At 43.6% G+C, this 19,867-nt stretch overlaps 1 protein-coding gene across 1 annotated transcript in view; it reads left to right on the top strand.

Moving 5' to 3' along the window:
- STK39 (serine/threonine kinase 39) overlaps nt 1-19,867 on the top strand; it is a gene marked incomplete at its 3' end in the record, with an annotated part of 307,961 nt that overhangs the window by 89,281 nt on the left and 198,813 nt on the right. Inside the window, exons 6-7 of the mRNA XM_082841363.1 lie at nt 17,865-17,974; nt 18,245-18,346. Of these exons, the coding sequence (XP_082697489.1) occupies nt 17,865-17,974; nt 18,245-18,346 (212 nt within the window). The remainder of the gene's footprint in view (nt 1-17,864; nt 17,975-18,244; nt 18,347-19,867) is intronic.

Here is a 19,867-nt window from a genome sequence, read left to right as displayed (position 1 = left end):
CAGATTTTGCTACAATATGATAGAAGGAGTGGCTATTTGAATGGCATGCTTCTCCCACGGCCTAGCATTTTCTTTTCCAATTTGATGCTCTGTCATAAACTGTCAGGACGAGCTTAGTGCTTTGTCTGGCAAGTGTCTAAGGCTGTTTGTCCAGAATTATGAGAGATGCTATTTTAAAACATTCATATAAAACAGGTCTCTTTGGGGTGGTCACTACAAATATATTTATCTTAGGATTTTTAAAAAATAGTGACCACTCTTAATCTACTCTAAAAGTTTCTGAAGAACTTTCCAGAAACATACAACTGCATTATGTAAGGTAGATCTCATGCTCATTTTCACTTACTTTTGCCTTTTAGGTGTGTGTATGTGAGTGAATGTGAATTTCCCATTCCTAGTTTTTCACGACAGAAATCAAATCTGGTACTAGCTAACTATGGCAGCCTAGGAATTTAGAAAGTTATCATCACATCTATCTCAGTGTATCTGAGCCCATACATACCAGCTTATGCCCTAGGTTTTTCACTGTCTAAGGCACATTGGTGTGACTTTGGGTAGCATCTCTGTTTTCTGGGAGGGAGATTTTTTCCTTAGTCAGCCTTCAAATGCATTTTCAGCTTTAGTCAGTTTCTTGAATACTGAAAACCCTATGACTAAAATTTCTGCCAGGAAAACTTGCAACTAGACTTAACTTGCTTCCAGTATTCAGATATTATTCTCAAGGAGCCAGAGGAAAGTGCAAGGTGGTGGAGTTTTTATACCCAGAGCTGCTGGGTTCTTTTGTGTTCCTTCTGTGTTCTTTGGCTTTGGTAAAGTGTATTGGATGGGGGGAGGAAAGGAATATTTCTCATGTGATAGGGAAGAGAGGCTGCTGCTTCAAGCAAGGTGGTTTGGGCTCCCTAGGTGCACCGGAGGCAGCCTCTGCTTAGTATAAGAGAGCTCGGAAGCCCATGAGGCATCGGATCAGGAAAGGATGATGTCGCCATATTTAAGGGTGCTTGGTCTAGAGCATGGGCTCTGACACCTGCCTGCTGTGAGTCCAATCCTGGCCCTGTAGCCAAGTTATTCAACTTCCCTGTACTTCAGTTTCCACATCTGTGCAACGTGAAAATACCAGAGGGTTAAAGGAGTTAACACACATTCCATTTTAGAATTAGTTAGCTCGTGTTGCTTTTGTATTGAAATGGGGTCGTGCCCTTTAATTATGCAAGGTGTCCTAAGATCACAGGGAGGCGGCCGGGAAGGTGAGGTTGAAGGCACCTCGTGTGACCGCCTGCCATATCATTTTGCTCTCCCTCTTTCTTTCTTCTTTCCATCAATTTCCTCAGTATCACCGGAGTAAAGAATCTGCAATGCAAATCTCACCATCTGATTACCTGGCCTAAAGTTTAAAACTGTTGCTGATGGAATAAAGCCCTGGTTCCCTAATGTGGCATATGAAGGCCCTGACTGTTTTTCCAGTCTCGTCCGCCACTGCTTTCTCTTCTTTGTGATCCCCCTTCTTTACCTGGCTCACTTCTTCTCCTTCCCGATTCAGTTCAAGGTGTTCTTTCCTTGAGAAAGCCCTTCCCATCCTTTCCTCTACCACCCCCGTTCTCGCTGCATTAAGCACCTTACCCTGGTGGCTTGAAAGTGCCCTTAATACACTCCAACTAGATTGCCTATTACATAATAGTGAAATTGGGTCTCTACGTCCCCCTTTTCCCTCCAGACCGTATATCAAAACTTACCAGCGGTAGAAACCCCATGGTGTTCATCTCAACACTCCCTATTAGCGCCTGGCACGTGGCAGGTGTTCACGACCTTTGGGCCAATGTGATCTGAGCGGTCTCACCGGGCTCTACACCCATATGCATCCATCAGTGATAGGGGTGCTCGTGTGAGTCACAGCTGAAAGTTCAGACAAGCAAGAATATATCACCTTAACAGAGAGGAAGGTGAAAGTATTTAAAATATTTAGGCACATACACTAAGGCATACTTTTAAGGCTGAAATAATTTTTTTTAAAATATAATTCAATTTAGTAAATTTCTCCAAACCAGTCTCCAGAAAGTTATGAGATTTACATCAACTAACGCATCTAAACAATTCAGGATATAGTTTCAATTATAATAATAAGTGAATTATCATTCCACATGACATGTCCATTTTATTAAGCCTGAAATAGTTTTTTAACAGACACGTTTCAGCTCTGATTTTAGGCAAGCTCTGCCGTAGCCAGCTGGCAATGAAATGATTAATTAAGTCAAGGAAGCGTGGAGCAGAAGCGTGAATTTAAGAGACATTGGGCACACTCAGAAAATAGAGTACAGTGCAATTTAACATCTTGGGGGAGGGTATAAATTGCTTTGTAGTGAACCAAAGTATGTTTTGAGTTTCAGGAAGTTTGATAGTTATGTGAATTACGGTTTAACAAATTATGCCAAAATTCTCATTTATTCCTTTTTTTGGGGGGGGTTAAGTAAATAAAGACAACAAATTAATGTGGCTCCCTGAATTTCGGGATCTTGACAAACGGTACCGTTTGGTGAACCCTCTGGTGTGAACCACGTATACAATCAATTCTGGAAACTTAGTTTTCCTTTCCATTTGTATACCATCGGGGAGAAATACTTGGGGAGATTTTCAGCAGCCTCCCATCCTTTATCAGCTGCTAGCAGTTGTTTGAACAGCAGTCTAAGGAAATCTTACTGGGTGAACTCAATGGGGGAGGACCACTTTGCTCTGTATGCCTGCTGGAATCTTTCCTCAGCTGTGCACGTTCAGCTGCAGGGGGACAGGGTTGAGCTTCAAGGAAGAGTGCAGGAGGACCCTTCTCCCTCTGTCCGCCCTTCTCCCCTCCCCTGCCCCTTTCCTTTCCTCCCTTTCTCTCTCTTCCTCCCTTCCCTTCTTTTTTCCTGTCTTTAAGGGCCTGCACTGTCATTATTAAATTAAATTTCATGTATTACCACAAGCTGCTGAGGTCTAGGGAAAACAAGAGTTTTTTTTTTTTTTTTTTTAATTGAAGCTTAGTTGGTGTACAATATCATGTTAGTTTCAGGTGTACAACAAAGTGATTCAGTTATCTATACATATATACCTTTTTTTTTTTTCAGATTCTTTTCCCTTATAGGTTATTACAAAATATTGATAGGAGGTCCTTGTTGGCTATATATTTTATATATAGCAGTGTGTATATGTTAATCCCAAACTCCTAATTTATTCCTCCCCGTACCCCCTTTCCCCTTTGGTCACCATAAGTTTGTTTTCTAAGTCTGCGGGCCTACTTTTGTTTTGTATAAGTTCATTTGTATCATTTTTTCAAGATTCCACGTATAAGTGATGTCACATGATATTTGTCTTTGTCTAGCTTACTTCACTTAGTATGATAATCTCTAGGTGCATCCGTGTTGCTGCAAATGGCATTATTTCATTCTTTTTTATGGCTAAGAGTCCAGTGAATACACACACACACACACACACACACACACACACACATCTTCTTTATCCATTCATCTGTCCATGGACACTTAGGTTGCTTCCACGTCTTGGCTACGTATATAGTGCTACAATGAACATTGGGGTGCATGTATCTTTTTGAATTATGGTTTTGTTTGGCTGTATGCTCAGAAGTGGGATTGCAGGATCTTTTGGTAGATCTATTTTTAGTTTTTTAAGGAACCTCCATACTGTTCTCCCTAGTGGCTGCACCAGTTTACCTTCCCACCAGCAGTCTAGGAGGGTTCCTTTCTCTCCACACCCTCTCCAGAGTTTTTAGACTGAGAGCAGAGCAGTTCAACTCCGTTCTTTGCTGGCTCATTTTTATTGTTTTCGTTGACTTTTTGTTTCCCAGAACCTTCAGTTGTTCTAACAAAAATGGTCCTTCCCTGGTGAAAAGGTGAACGTTAGGTGCTTGGGTTCAATGCCTCTGGGGTGGTTAGTTGACAGATATTTATTGAACATTTACTATGTTCCAGGCACAGTCTCTGAGCTGATCTGTCGTCAGCAATGGAGACTTCGTGTCTGCTGTCCTGGAGTTTACGGCTCAGGTGAAACAGACAGCTATCAACAATTTGCTATGACATTTAATTTAAAAAATTTGTAAGTGGAGAGAAATGCATATACCCGAGGAATTTAAGTTAGCCACTCTAGGTCTAGTTTAATATGTTGTCCTGGGGATAAATCTTAAATATGTATTGTACATATGAGTAATTTGGGACTAGGCATTTTTGATCAATAACGTCTCATAAGTTACTGCATGTATCATATGTAGATCAGAGATTTTTAGGAAATTTAAATAGATTTAACATGTATCTACACTCTATGTAATGTAATTTAACACTTGATTTCACACAGTACACTTGAGAACACAGTCACCAAGGATTATCTAACTCCCAGGTCACTAACTTACCCTGTGCCCTCCCTCAAGTTCTTTGCTGGCCATGTATCACCTATAAAGTGAGGCTCTTAGGCTCTCAAGTTTCCTTTCAGCTCTAAAAATTGTATAACTGCAGTACAGAAGAACTCTGTAACCCCCATGCCCCCCAACAAACTGCCCTTCTCACAGTCTTCCCTGCTTCTTTTAATGGCAGCTCTATCCTATGTAATAGGGCAGAAATCTAGTGTTCCTGACCCTTCTTCTCTTATACCCCATGTCCTGTCCAATTTGTCAGCAAATGCTATTGTGAACCATGCCTCACCACCTCCCCTGCAGTCATCCTGGTCCAAGCCACCATCATCTCTTCCCTGGATTATTACCGTAGCCTCCTAAGAGGTCCTCTTCTGTCCTTGTCCCTGTGTGCTCAGCTGTTTACACGGCATCCAGAGTGATGCTGTTAAAATAAGCCAGCTTGTATCAGGGCTTTACTCAAAACCTTGTAATGCCTTTCCACCTCAGTCAAAGTCCTAGTGGTGGCCTCCTGGGCCTTACAAGATCTAGCTCCTCCTTAGCTTGTTGACCTCATTTCCTAGCCCTTCCTTTCCCTCACTTTCCTCCAGTCAAACTGGCCTCCTTGCCACTCATGCTCCTGTCTCATGTCCTTTGCGTGGCTTGTTCCCTCTACCTGGAATGCTGTACTCAATACCTCACATGTCCCATCAGTGAGGCTTCCATGGATGACATCCTGTGGTGAATTGCAGTGCCTCTGTCCCATACTCTCCATCCCCTGATCTTTTTATCTTTATTGTACACATTAATGTATTCTACATTAGTGGTTCTCAAGGTGTGATTCTAAATCAGCGGTATCGGCATCACCATAAGAGCTTGATAAAAATGCAAGTTCTTGTCCTCTTCCATCCCTAGTTTCTGCTGAATCAGAAACTCTGGAGGTGGGGTCCAGCAATCCATATTTTAAGAAGCCCTCTCATGATTCTGATGCACGCTGAAGTCTGAGAACCACTGCTGTCTATTGTGCTTCATAATTTTATCCTCCCCACCCCTGTCCCGACTTAAAGTCAGCTCCATGAAGGCAGGGGTTTCTGTTCCTGGTGCTAGAGTTTAGAATGGAAATGGTACTTAGTAAGAGCTGAGCAGATAGTGGTTGAATGAATGAATGAACGTGTGACTATGTAGTAAATTTAAATTAAAAGAATACTGAGCGGGGCTTCCCTGGTGGCGCAGTGGTTGAGAGTCCTCCTGCCAATGCAGGGGACAAGGGTTCGTGCCCCGGTCCGAGAAGATCCCACATGCCGCGGAGCTGCTGGGCCCGTGAGCCATGGCCGCTGAGCCTGCGCATCCGGAGCCTGTGCTCCGTAACGGGAGAGGCCACAACAGTGAGAGGCCCGCGTACCGCAAAAAGAAAAAAGAAAAAAAAAAAAGAATACTGAGTAATAGAGTTTAATGTATGTTCCTCATATTTTAGTGACTCTCCTCAGTGTTAGGAGTTTTAAATAGGAGGTTTTCTTTATCACAGATTTAAAAATCTGCAGATCTTCGAAGATTGCGTTATCCCCGACTAATCCTTCTTGAAACTTTGTGAAAATGATGTGAATTGTTGCTTTAAATACTTGTGGCAACTGGAATTGTGCTATTTTAATCGTCTCCCGTAGGGACCATCTCTTTAAAAGTGTACAGATAGGTCATTCTGGTTTATTGGAAGCTTCTGATAGTCGAGCTAGTTGAGTGGAGATTTGTATGAAGAAGACCACCTGGAGGTATATGAATATTGCATTGGAAACTTAGACTCATTAATCTTTGATCTAAGTTGCTTGTGCCAGTCTTTGTGGGTATCGCCAGCCAGGAGCCCCCAGTGACTGCAGAGCACGCCTTTGGCTTCGGAAATGATGATCCCTGTATAATATGCTTACCTAGTGTTCCCCTCGCTTTGCTGTCAGTTCAGCAGAGTCGGTCTTACAGATGAGGGTACTGAGGACTGCTGAGTGATTGTGGCCTTGTTGGAGGTCATTCTGAAGGTCATAAAAGCAGATCACTCCAGACCTCCCCAGACTTCACTTTTTATCCTCGGCTGACTTCCTCGCCATTAGGCTCCCTGCCCCCTCCCCCACCTGCTTCTTCACGCTATGCCTTTTGACAGCTCAGCGGTCCCGGGGTTCAGTTTCTCAGCTGAAAAATAAGGAAGGTAGACAAGATGTTTTCCGAGGATCTGTCTTGCATCAGAGTGTTTCAGTGTCCCTTCATTAGCCTCACTCACTAAAGGCATTCTCAGTCCTATCTGAAAGCATTCAAAGCAGAGGGTGATCTTGGGCATGGAGCAGAGAGTAAGCCAAGCATCTGTCCTGTGGCTGCTTTCACCAGAGCATCTTTAAAAATATCCCTCCCACTCCCACTGGGGAGCCAGGGAGAATGAGTTTGTGACTTGGGGAGTATCTGTTGCTTTCCTTTGCTCACTGTAATTATCATAGTTGATAGAAAGTTGACCACGAGTGGGCTCTTGGTTGTGTCTGTCTTTAGACTTGAGAAAGCTGGCTCTTGCCTGCACCTGCAGCACACCTGGTCTGGGTTTACTGCTCCAGCCTTCCTGGGCCCCCTTTCTTCTGCTGCTGCCCCGCCAGGTGTGGCCTCTGGCTCCATGTCTCCCCGGAAGTTCACCTGCTTTGGGCTTTGGGGGAGGGTTCAGCGACTCTGACATAGATGGGCAGATTATCGGTAGTTTGCCATTGTGTTAGACTAGCGTTCTCCTTCACGCTGGGGCTAATTGGCTGTATTAGTCAGCAGAACTGTGAGCCAAATGTGAATTGACACCAGCCACCACTTATTCTTCTTCTTGTCTCTTTTAAGCCTGTGTTGTCTTGATTGTGAGAATGGTTGAGGAACTGGCAGCCTGCGTAGCCTCCAAATTTTTACCAAGAGTACCTCTGTTGAATTTTTAACATAATTTGTGTGTGTCGTTGTGGATCGATGTTGACTCCATGGACGAAGTACAGATAAGTGCTAAGAGCTCTTCCTTTATAAGTAGAAATGTAGCACATCTGAAGGAGCCCTGTTGATGGCAATTTCGAGAGTCTGCCCACATGAACTACCAACCCTGGGAAGGTTTGCTTCTTTGTGGGTTTGTTGTGTGTGTGTGCTTTGAAAGGTGAAACTCTAGCTTTAGGGAATAAAAAGATGTCTTCTAATTTCTTCTTTTGCCATCAGAAAAGGCCGTGAAATTGTTACTCTCTGATGTTTCAAACACAGTCAGGACTGCCTCTCCCTCATTAATAGATGGGAAACGTGGACTTGTGCAGAGCAGCTAGAAGTGACTCCCTAGGGCCCAGGCTCTGGAACTACGGCAGATCCTGTTTTCTGATCCTGAACGCCTTGGACACCATGCCACATGTGGGTGGGGCTGCAGTCTGTAGAACCAGCCCAGGCCACTGAGACCACTTGCTTACGAGAAGGAATAAATAGAATTGAAAACCAGGAGTCTAATTCAGGGAAAGAAGTTTGGGTGGAAAGCGAGGGTTTTCAGAAAACTCTCTTTGGTTCTATCTGGTCCCTCTTGGGGTCCCTCCCTCCTGAGCAGGACAGGTGGTGTCCCCCACCCCCCCATAGTGAGGTGGTGTGTGAATAATTGATTACTAATAGCAGATAAGGTGCCGACATATTTCTTATCGACTTGCCTAAAAATTGAGTGGATTCAGTGTTATCACTTTAATATTATGATGCTATCACCCTCACACAACTGCATTTCAGAGCTTTCATGAGGGGGAGAGAGAGGTTTAGTGTTACAGATACCTGTGCTGGGGCTAATGCTTACCCGCAGCCCGGCTCCTCTATGCCCTGGCACCTCCAATGAGCAGCTCTTACGGACGGACTGTTAATAAGTTTTGTGATTGTAACTTATGTAAATGTATCATAAAAAGATTTTGTACACATCTGAGCATTCCCACAGAGGTGTGCCACATGTGTGAATTTGTCCTGCGTGACACATTAGCATCACTGGGTCAGACAGTTCTGTGTAGGACATGATTTTCGTTTGTAGTGTTGGCCTTGTACTTACTTGTCATAAAATACATGAATGTGCACTAGACTTTCTCCAAGCCACTCTCTTTCTACTGCTGTGGTTCTCTTCACCAAAGAGGTGACGGAGGGAAGCTGTGGAGCTGGCTGTACTTGGAGGTCTTCCGGTCATACTGAATCGTGCCGTGGTGCCTGCTAGGAAGACGGTGCCCTTGAGCAGCGCTTCTTCAGCTGCACTGCGCATCGAATCAGCTGGGGCTCTTGCTATAGTACAGATTCTGTTCACTAGGGCTGGGGTGGGATCCAAGATTCTGTGTTTCTCAGAGGCTCCCAGGTGATGCTCATGCTTCTGGTCTATGGACCCCACTTTGAGTAGCAAGGACCTAGACGAGAATGTTGAAGATACCTCTCTCTCCTATTTTCCTGGAAGTGTGTTATTGTTCCATTTTTGGAACATTTACGTAAGCGTAGCCCCAAACAGAACTATTGGCAAAGAAGTGAATTAGGCTCTTCTTGTAGTATGTTTTTTTTTTCCCCTTGAGACGCCGGTGCATTTATTTGTTTTGATTTGTGCCCCTGGTATTAAAAGCCATGCCTAATACTGAAACTGTTTAAAACTCCAAAATTGCGCTGTGTGCCAAATCGTTTTCTTGCTGATTTTTACCAAGCCCATTTGGGGATTGCATCGACTTTGGCCTCTGATGCAGTGGTTAACTGTTAACAGTTAGGAAGTATGAATAAACATGGCTGGACTGGGGAAAGACAGGGGATTGTAAAAATTAAAAAGCCTTTGGGTACAAATACCAGAGGGCTTGACCGTCAGGGGATGAAGCAATACGGACGTTTAACAATCTCACGTAGCATCAGTCTCTGGGGTATACTGTTCCAGGGTTGGTGCAGGAGCCCAGGGTATCACAGAGGTCTTGGGCTCTTTATTACTCTCTGTTCTGCACCTCAGTCATGTCAGGCAGCCCATGTCCCCACGGGCTCCTTTGCTCCCGGCATCACATCCTCATGTGACAGTGTCCCTAACAGGCAGGGGGAGTGGGGAGGAAACCACCCTGGTAGGGTGGTTCTTGTGTTAGAAAATATCCCCACGACTGTCTGTACCGTATTCCTCTTGGATCCCATGGGTCAGGACTAGGGCAGACCCTCAGACCATTCACCAGACCAGGAATCAGACACCATGATTGACTTAGATCTGTACAGTTAATCCCCCTGGGGCCCGGCACACCAAATCAGGATGCTGGTAGAGATCGGGGTATGGATGTTGGGTAGCAGATCACCAGTGTGTGCTGCCAGGGACTTAATATTATTAGGAAACTACTATATGCATTCTGTGCCCCTCATTTTATAGCTTGTGAAACTTGTTCAAGGAAGTGAAGTGGATGAGCGGGGAGTGTAAATGGCATCACACGCAGGCCTGTTCGATTCCAAAGTACCTTCTCGGGGTGGAAATGTGGTTCCTTGCTACTCACTGTGTCCTCCCTCGGTGCCTCTCCTCTCCCCTGTAGCTTCAGGGATCATTGATGGGGACACACTGGGAACGGTCAGGACCCCATGGTGTGCCACGTATCCCACACCAAGTGTGTCACTATTTGGCCTCTTACTAGTTATGCCCACACCACTGTTAGAATAGAGAGAAAACTTCGCCTATGAGTAAAGTGACATTCCTTCAAGAAGGAAACCAGCCTGGTGAACGTTGGCGGCCACTGTGTAGGTCTCGCCACATCCTGCCTTGGCCCGCTGGGCTCTGGGCTCTGCTTCTTGCTCTGGGTTTGCTGAGTTCTGCAGGTACCTGGAGGCGCCACGTCCTCCTGGAGGACTTGAGGCATCCCCTCTGCCACCTCTGAGTCAGTGCTGCCCTGCGCTCTCTCCTGCCTGGTTTCAGGGGTTCCCAGCAGGCACGAGGCAGTGCTGCCCTTGCCTCCCCACCTTCCCGCCCCTACAGACTTGCTTCTTATTGCCTGGAGGTCTGATGACACCCTGAAGATGGCAAGCCTCCAGGAGAGTGAAAAGTTGTTCCTATTTAATTCACAAACAGAAATAAAACAAGCAGTAAAACTGGTAGAAAAGGCTGGGTTTAGTTATACATTAAAGAAAAGTAAAATCGAGAAACAAGTGATGAGGTCAGTTAAAAAAGCGAAAAGCACTGTGCTCAAGGATGTGATAATGGGGTAAACATTGCAATCAGAAGGAAAGAATACTGGGAGACTGTTGGCTCCTACATACAGGATGAATTATGGCCGGGGAGTCTGCCTTGTTATTCTTCAGATGCCATGTGGGGAGAGAGTTTGACCAGAGAGGGCTGTGATCAGAACTGTGCTTTAGGAAGAGTAATCTGCATGGAATAAGTCTGGATTGCAGTTGGAGGAGGCATGCCTCTGATTCTGTAATTGCTAAAGCCTTCACTTATCCTGGTCTGTGTCTTTCCTCTCTCACCAAGAAAATCTGGGGGCAGAAAGGACACCTTGAAATTACCAGCAAACAGAAGATGATACCTTAACATAATTCTTCTATTCGTGTTGTTTAGGTCATGTAATAGTCACTCTATTTCAATTAATGTCATATTTTCCCATGTTAGCTCTCACTAGAAGGCTGGCATTGTGTTTAAATCAAAGCTGTGCAAAATCAAAGCGACACCCACGCCGGTTGGACACTACTGTGCCTACGGGGGCGCTGCACCGCTGACACACGTTTTACTATAAAAACAACATGAAAAGAACGAAATACGTCATTTAAAGCAAAACAACTGTTCATGCAGTTCCTAACAGAATTAAGAAAATATTTGCTTCTGTTTTATACCCATTATCATAGTTTGCATAATTTAAATCATAATGTGCTTCTTTATAGGCTTCTTCATTCACCAACATTGGATGTATAACATTTTAAGGACACCTGTGAGACTCACGAAGGCCGGATGCTGGCAGCCCTGAAAATGTTTCCTGGGTGTTCAGAAGTACATTTCAGTTTTGCCAGTAAAGTCTTGACTCTCTCATGAGAAAAAAACAACAACTGGGAATCAAACCAAATTATGCAGGGATTGTTTTTGATGATATAAATATGACATTTAGGATTAACCAGAGAACCTCAAGCCAGTTTTTCTATGCTGGGTGATCACAACTTGATCTTTACTCAGGGAAGAGCGTAGGAGTTGTGGAATATTAACCCCATTATTCCTTTTTGTGTTTCCGGTACCTAAGAATACACTGAATTTTCCCAAAAAGGAGCCTGGGGCTATGTGGCTAAAACTCCTCTGTGAAGGACTATGGATTTCATTCAGACCTTCAGTAACTTGCTATATGGTCCTTGGCAAGTTATTTCATCTTGTTTATTCCTTCCTCTTTTTTAATTCCAGTACTCACTAAATTATCACATTTCATTAAGGTTTTGTCTCATGCTTTCGTTTTTCAGAGTCTCTGTTCAAATATAGGCCCTGTTGATTTTACTCCTGGACTATGGCTGTGGTCTTCCTGCTTCTAGTCTTTCTGTTTTCCTGAACATCCCTGCATGATTTCTTTTCCCCAGCTCTCCTCCTGACTAGAGAGAAGGCAACAGTAGTCCAGGGTAGTAACTGGATCAAGTACAGCTTCCTTTACCTGCAACTCAGACTCTGTAGTTGGGCTCCTTGACAGGCTCAGTGCTTCTTCCCTTTTCCAGACCATGGCCTCTGGGGAAGAGAGGCTGCTTCTGGCAGGGAACTACCAGGGGCCCCTGTAGCCACTGTGACTCTCGCTGCCCCAGACCTGCAACCAGCCACTCGGAGGTCTAAAGGATCACTATCTGTTGCAACCCATTTTGAATATGATTTAGGAAGCTCTGAGCTCTCAAATGTTGGTTCTATTACTCTAGCCAAGTATGGAATGGACCTAAGCCATTTTTTTTTTTCCATGCACAACTCAGGTTCCCTTTCACAGATATTAGTAGATTTTATAGATGTTTGAGGTAGGTTCGGGTTGGCTAACTCACCTACAGTGTCACTCCCAGGTTTTAAGGAAATCAAGTTTCAGACCAAATTTTGCCCTTCGCTAGCAAGCAAGAACCCTAGAGATTTCTCACAGTTTATTCCGTAAGCTCAAGGAGGTTCCTGCTCTCTGTCCTTCTAGGTGAATGAAAAATTCACTCGAAGCCGACATGCCAACATTCCAGATGCAGTTTTCTTGTACACTTGTGCTTGGCATCTAGAATCTAACTAGGCAGAAAACTGGTTAGGGGTTTAGCTTCCTCTTGGGCCTGGCTGGATTCTTTCTTTCTGTTCATGCCAGATGGGGAGTATATCTAAAATATTTTAGCCCCTCTCTGTGTGCTCACTACTTTGACTTTTACCAGTGAAAGCCTGTTTCTAACATGCATCTTGCCTATCCGCAGGTGACTCTTTTCCCCAACAGTAGTCCCTTTTGGGCATTCACCTGGCTCATACTTATCTATACTTAGATACGGATAACAGAAATACTTCTAGCAGCTGCCTCTGGCATCGTGAATCAAGTGCTGCGAGACCCTTCTAGCGCTGGGCATTCTGGCTCAGAACACCAGTCGACCACCTGGGTTGCAGTACCACAAATATAATATCACACGGTGTACATTGAAGTATTGTAGGTAAATTTTAGACATCATAACAACACAGTTGGCAGACTAGTTTTGCAGGTTAAATCAGGCAGGCGGAATTGCTTTATCGTGCTTTTCCACTTTTTTTTTTTTTTTTCCATGTATTTGTTGCCAGCGACAGCAAAAATGAGAGGTTTTACATCAAGATCTCAATGTTTGGCTTTCTGTGGGAAAATTGGGGCATCTGCAAAACCAGGGCCATTTTCCTCTATGACAGCTTTCTTTTCCAGCGGAACAGCAGAAGCTTGCTTTAGACCTGGGGATGGGCTCCTGGGAAGGGCCCTGCACTTCCTAATGTCCCCCTATGCTGAGACAGATATCAAGTGCCCTTCACCACTGAGATGGAGCTATTGGTTTGCAGGACCCCCTTCCCTCCTTCTTATTCCTGCCTGGGCCCCTGTAAGTTTGAGTTTTTGAGCCATGCAGCCGTCAGACAGTTTTTCTTCTTGGCTCAGCACTTGTGCTTTGCTCGTGCTGCTTCTCTGTCTGGAAGGTCAGTTCCTTTTGGGCTCGTCTGTCCAACACTCAACCTCATCTTCAAGGCCAGGTCCAAGGCCCACTTCGAGATGGAGTCTTTCATGGCTATTACAGTCCTAACTCTTCCACTTCTACATGGACAGCAGAGCATAGCGTTTGATTCTACACGTTCTGTTTCATGCCTTCTCCCTCCTTGATGGTAATATTCTTAAGGTCAGGAAGCATGTTCTTCTCGTATTTTATATCTACCACTGTAAAAACGTTCATGCTTATCCCCTCAGCCCAGTTGTAAGGCAGAGAACAGTAGCTTATTGATCTACCTAACAATTATTATAAAGCATATTTATTCATGGTAAAAAGAAGTAGAGGGGTGTTATAAATGTGAAAATAATGTAAAAACAGGCATAACCAAGAAGCCTGAAAGGTTAAGTGCCTTGCTGGAGTCACACAGTTGGGGAATAGCTTCGTCTTCAGCCTAACCACTGAGCATCCTGCCTTGGTTCCTTAGGGCTGTGCTATTTCCTGGCAGATCTGCTACTTGCTAAATCAGGTAGCTGCACCCCAAACGCCTGCAGATCCTCCACAGGGCTTAGTGTTCACATATCAAAACAAGACAGTTCCCAAAGTCACTTAAATCGTATGCCACAAATGAGGGAAAGGTGATGAAGGTACATCAAACTTAACCATACAAGGCACCAAGAGTCAGGATGCCAAAGATGCTTCTGTCACTTTTTTGTTTGTTTTTTTTTTGTTTTGCGGTGCGCGGGCCTCTCACTGTTGTGGCCTCTCCCGTTGCGGAGTACAGGCTCTGGACGCGCAGGCTCAGCGGCCATGGCTCACGGGCCCAGCCGCTCCGCGGCACGCGGGATCCTCCCGGACCGGGGCACGAACCCGCGTCCCGTGCATCGGCAGGTGGCCTCTCAACCACTGAGCCACCAGGGAAGCCCGCTTCTGTCATTAATAAGGACCAGCAGAGTGTCCTCTGCTGATGGTCCTCCCCTTAGTGGAGGGAACAATGCACTGGGATGATGCCAAGGTTGGAATTTGGGAGTAGTGTTAGATGAGGCGGGAGAGGAAAGGGGAGTCAGATTTGCATGTTGTTCTGAGGGATTCTGACTTTATCCTGGGGGGAGCAGGGAGCCTTTAAAGACTTTTAAGGAGCCGTCAGGCCTGTGACATAGAAGTGCCTGGCTGCTGCAGGCTGGTCTGGGGAAAGCAGGGAGGTGGTGACCTCGGAGGCTGCCCCAGGACCCTTGGGCTTAAACCAAGGCACTGACAACGGGGAAGGAGAGAACTGGATGGATTCAAAAGATGTGAGAGCCTTCTCGTTACCAGGATGGCCGCACTCTTTCTGGTTTGAGATGCAGTTATTCCTTGAGGCTGACTAACTTGATGTGTAGCCTTTGATTCCATGCTGCCAGAGAAATGTTCATGGTTTCTGACCCACACATATCTGCCTCCACTCCCCTGGGCTGTCTGGAGGTCCCCTCAGCAGTCAAGGGCACTTTTCACTGTTTTCTGCTCTGCCACCTCCACTGCTCTTGTCACATGTAAGCTGTCTCCACAGCATATACCCGTCTTCCTGTTCACACAAGCACCCTACAAAGTTCAGTCCAAAAGTTCTCTTGCACAGTACATATAAATCTTTTTCTGTATACACTGCCCTTACGTATGAGCAAATTGTACATTTATTCTGTAGTCATAGGGTGAGTAGATGTTAGGATTGGTGTTTTCTGCTTCTGGAATTTTTCTTCTGAGCTTTAAAGATGTTTAACCGTCTGTTTATGAGTTAAAAGTGAGTGTTCTAAGTGGAGTCTGTGAATACAAATGTGAATCAGGAAAATACATTGAAGAGGCATTGTCAATAATGAATTGCAACTATGCATCTCTCTCAGCAGTTTTTGCAGCTTTAAAAGGTCTAATGTAATCAGATGTTTTTGGTTTTTTTGGTTTAATTTTTATTTATTTATTTTTGGCTGCCTTGGGTCTTCATTGCTGCCTGGGGGCTTTGTCTGGTTGCGGCGAGCGGGGGCTACTCTTCTTTGTGGGGCGCGGGCTTCTTACTGTGGTGGCTTCTCTTGTTGCGGAGCACGGGCTGTAGGTGCACGGGCTTAGTTGCTCCGCGGCATGTGGGATCTTCCCAGACCAGGGCTCGAACCCGTGTCCCCCTGCATTGGCAGGCGGATTCCCAACCACTGTGCCATTAGGGAAGTCCCATCAGATGGTATTTTTAAGGAATTAAAAACAATTAATGTTAACAATGGATTTTTGTCTAGATTATATCTTTTAGGAAGATATATGTATATTTGGGGTGTAGAATTGCTTCAACTGCATGGAAAAGAATTTATTTTTCCTTAAAACAACTTTTACCCATATCCTTAATTATTTACAGATGATATGTATTTATTTAAAATTATCATGTTACACAATTATTTTAATAAAAACAGAATGTTGGATTCACTGTTAAACTTCTTTTCCGAAATACAAATGAGGTTGAAATTTATATTTTCGAAAGCCTTATCATGTTGTTTCTTCCTCTAGCCAAATATAGTAGATACTTACAAATGATTAAGTTGACCTAGCTCTTCTGTAAGAGAATGAACTTTATCTCCTCCTACCTGAAGGAGACTGTTTCAGTGGTTTCTTTTCAGAAAGCTTGATTTTTCTGACTGTAATATAAGAGTTCAAATAGAGTTCAGCACATACATGCAAATTAAATGATATAGCATTTTCAGAATATACTTTTGCTCACTATTAACACGAGAGTAGCAGTTGGAATAAAGACGCCCTTTGTCAATTTTTATTCCTTTGACTTGAAGTTGTAATCCTATTGGGATTTGAGTGAATTTAAACGTAAATAAAATGGAATAGGCAACAGATTTCAACTCGGGGAACTGGTCCCAGTGTTATTGCATTACTTAATAACGTAGATCTAACGCAAATGCTAATATTTGACCTTGGTTTGTACTTGACGCTGTTCTTTGGTAATTGCCATCATCCTGGCAGTCACCGAAGGGGGCCAGCAAAGGAGAGTCATGTGAGAGCAGTTTGAGGGGTCCACACTGCATAATCTGCTGCAGTGTTTTGAGGTGTTGACATCCCTTTTTTATAACTGTTCACCAGCTTTCTATTGAGGTGCCCTTGAGTTGGCTCTTACTGGTAGGTCTGTACTAGCCCTAATTAGTTGGTAGTTTAACTTACTAACTAATTTTAACCATTAGTAAAACTCTAAACACAGATGCATGCATTAATAATCACTGGGTATTCCCTCTCTACTTTCACATATACAAACATAATTTTTGCATAAATGCATGCACGTATACAGTATGCTTAATTAATTCATGTCCTCACAAGAAGAACTCCTAATATATAATGGATGTCAAGAAGAGTATTATTTCGTTCTACAAACCTTTCCGTCTATATCTATGAAAATTATCCAGAACGCAAACGTTGAAAAAAAACCCAGTCTTTACTGACTGGGCTTATCCTTTGTGTTGATTGCTACGTGTGGGCAAAACTGGGCATGTTGGCTCTATGTACCTGGGTTTGTGGATTTGCCATTATGATTTTGGCTAAAGTGTTACAGAGCACTGTTCAAGGAAGGGCATGGGAATGTGGAAGTTGTATGTTATTCATGCTTTATTTCAAGGAAGAAATCCACTCCCCAAACATTGATGATGTGGGATTAAAGAGGCTAGAAAATAATCATAATAAAAGAATACATAAAAAGAAACACATGCTAGTTTTACTACCATTGATGCTATTCTTATAAATGATTTTCTAAAATGAATCTTAGCTAAAAGCTAAGATCCTTTAATTTAGGGCTTTGGAAAGCCCTAAATGTATGTATGTATATTTTTATTGTAGTCTTTTATGGTTAGTTATGACTTGTGATACCTTTTTGGTAGAAAATATAAAAATGATATGCTGAGCTTTTGGACTGGTGAGCTTGCTGACCCATAACCTGTGATGAGGGCGTTCTCTGAAGTGTAGGGCAGGGGTACCCAACCCCCAGGCCACGGACCGCTACCTGCCCACGGCCTGTTAGGAACCCGGCCGCACAGCAGGAGGTGAGGGGCGGGTGGGCAAGTGAGCGAAGCTTCATCTGCCGCTCCCCATTGCTCCGGCTGGCATTACCGCCTGAAGCATCGGCCGTCCCTGCCCCCGGGGAAAAATCTTCCACGAAACCGGTCCCTGGTGCCAAAAAGGTTGGGGAACGCTGGTGTAGGGGATGGCGGGTGGCAGGACTGCCCTGCTGTATGGCTGAGAGAGCTCCACAGTGTTTGGAGCAAGTCATCATCATTGCGAGGCCCATCGGGAAAAGAGATGTTCTTAAAGGCAGAATTTGTAAGCCATAATGTCTTACCTAAAATAAGGGTGATTTTTTTTTTTTTCCTTTCAGATTTTGGGGTAAGTGCTTTCTTAGCAACAGGGGGTGATGTTACCCGGAATAAAGTAAGAAAAACATTCGTTGGCACGCCGTGTTGGATGGCCCCTGAAGTCATGGAACAGGTGAAATAAATTAATAAATAAAATAAAAGTGATGTTTTGATTGACATAGTATAGTTGTACAATACATGTCATTAGTACACTAACATTTTGTTCAAATCAATCATTTTACTAGAATGCGTCATGCAAGATTTAATTCCCGATTGCTGGACCTTAGCAAAGTAATCTCAAGGTTGTGCACACACGGCCGTGGACTTCTGACATAATATGGACCCCGTCATGTATAACATGCCGGCTGTATAATTGTGTTTTTTTCCCTGCTTCCCTTCTTAGGTGAGAGGCTATGACTTCAAGGCTGACATGTGGAGTTTTGGAATAACTGCCATTGAACTAGCCACAGGAGCAGCGCCTTACCACAAATATCCTCCTATGAAAGTAATTGCTCTTGGAAATATTATGTCGGGTTTGAAATATGATTTAACAGAATCCATTCTCTTAAACATAGTCATTTCTCTCTTAGACCCAAGGGGAATTAATGGAGGGATGCAGCCAAGTTAAATGTTAGCTGATGCTCTCAGCGGACAGAATGGGACAAAAGTAGCACAGTTCCTGGCTTTGAAGCTTGCTTTGCGTTCTTAGCACAGAAGAATGTGATCAGATTGGTCGATGGAGGTTGATAGATGAGACAAATGCTGGTCATTACTCTCTCTATCACCGAATACCCCCAGCTCCCCAAGAAAAATCTAAAAATAGATTATAGTGATATCATCTTTACAGATGGATTTCCCAAATTTTCAGTCCTTTTTTTCCCCCATGGTCTGTAACATTTCACTCCTGTTCTCATAGTGTCATGTTGGTGACTCATCTGAAATAAGGGAGCCCAGTGTTTTTAGGAACTAACACACATTTGGATACCATTTTTAGATTTTTGTTATTTTATTTTTTTGGAAGTTACTCTTTATTGTTGTTATTTTTTAAAATATTTATTTATTTATTTGGCTGCATGGGATCTTAGTTGCGGCCCGCGGGCTCTTCACTTCGTTGCGGTGTGTGCGCAGGCTTCTCTCTAGTTGCAGCACACGGGCTCTCTAGTTGTGGTGCTTAGTTGCCCCTTAGCATGTGGGATCTTAGTTCCCTGACCATGGATGGAACTGGCATCCCCTGCATTGCAAGATGGATTCTTAACCACTGGCCCACCAGGGAAGTCCCTATTTTTGTTATTCTTTTAACTAGCCTACGTCATTATTTCTCTTAGTTTTGAGGTGGTGGGGTCAGGGTTAATTTACCCAAATGGATTTTGTTTTGTGGCTGAAATAGTTGAATGGAAATTATGAAGGTATTTTACAGAGAATATGGTCCATGTTTGTTTCAACTTTTTCCTAGGATTTTATTGGAAAAGTTTTAAGAGGATTTAGAAAAAAAAAGACCTGAGGATAAAAAAAAAGTTAAATGATTTTACTGATTAAAAAGTTAATACGTTCTTATTGTAGAAAATTTGGAAGTCCAAATAAGAATAAAGGTGAAAAGAGTCATCCATAATCTATCTCATCAACCACAGACAATCCCTATTAAAGTTTTAGTGTAGTTCATTACATTGTTTTTCTCTCTATATTTATATACATATTTTTTAAATAGTTAAGATTTGGGGGTTGTGTGTACACACCTGATTTTGTCAGCAGAAAATTTTAAATTGAGGTGTAAACAACTGAAGTGACCTTTTGGGGAAAAAGCACTGAAACAGCGCTGAGGACTTTTCTTTCATCTGGTTTTTCTTTATTATTTTTTCTTATTTCTTGTTTGCTTTCTTTCCCTACTTTTTAGTGTTTTCCACTTGAATCCAGTCACATTGCTAATTCTAGCCTAAAGTCCTGCAGGACTTTTCTTAAAATCTCACAGATCTCCCACTTTTCTTCGGTTTGCTATTATCCTCCACAAACAATATACTGTCACTTTAAT

Source organism: Leucopleurus acutus, assembly GCF_964270905.1.
Source record: "Leucopleurus acutus genome assembly, chromosome: 6".
Taxonomy (NCBI): Eukaryota; Metazoa; Chordata; class Mammalia; order Artiodactyla; family Delphinidae; genus Leucopleurus; species Leucopleurus acutus.
Note: the sequence above shows the minus strand (reverse complement) of the source record. Positions and strands in the feature narration are given on the sequence as shown.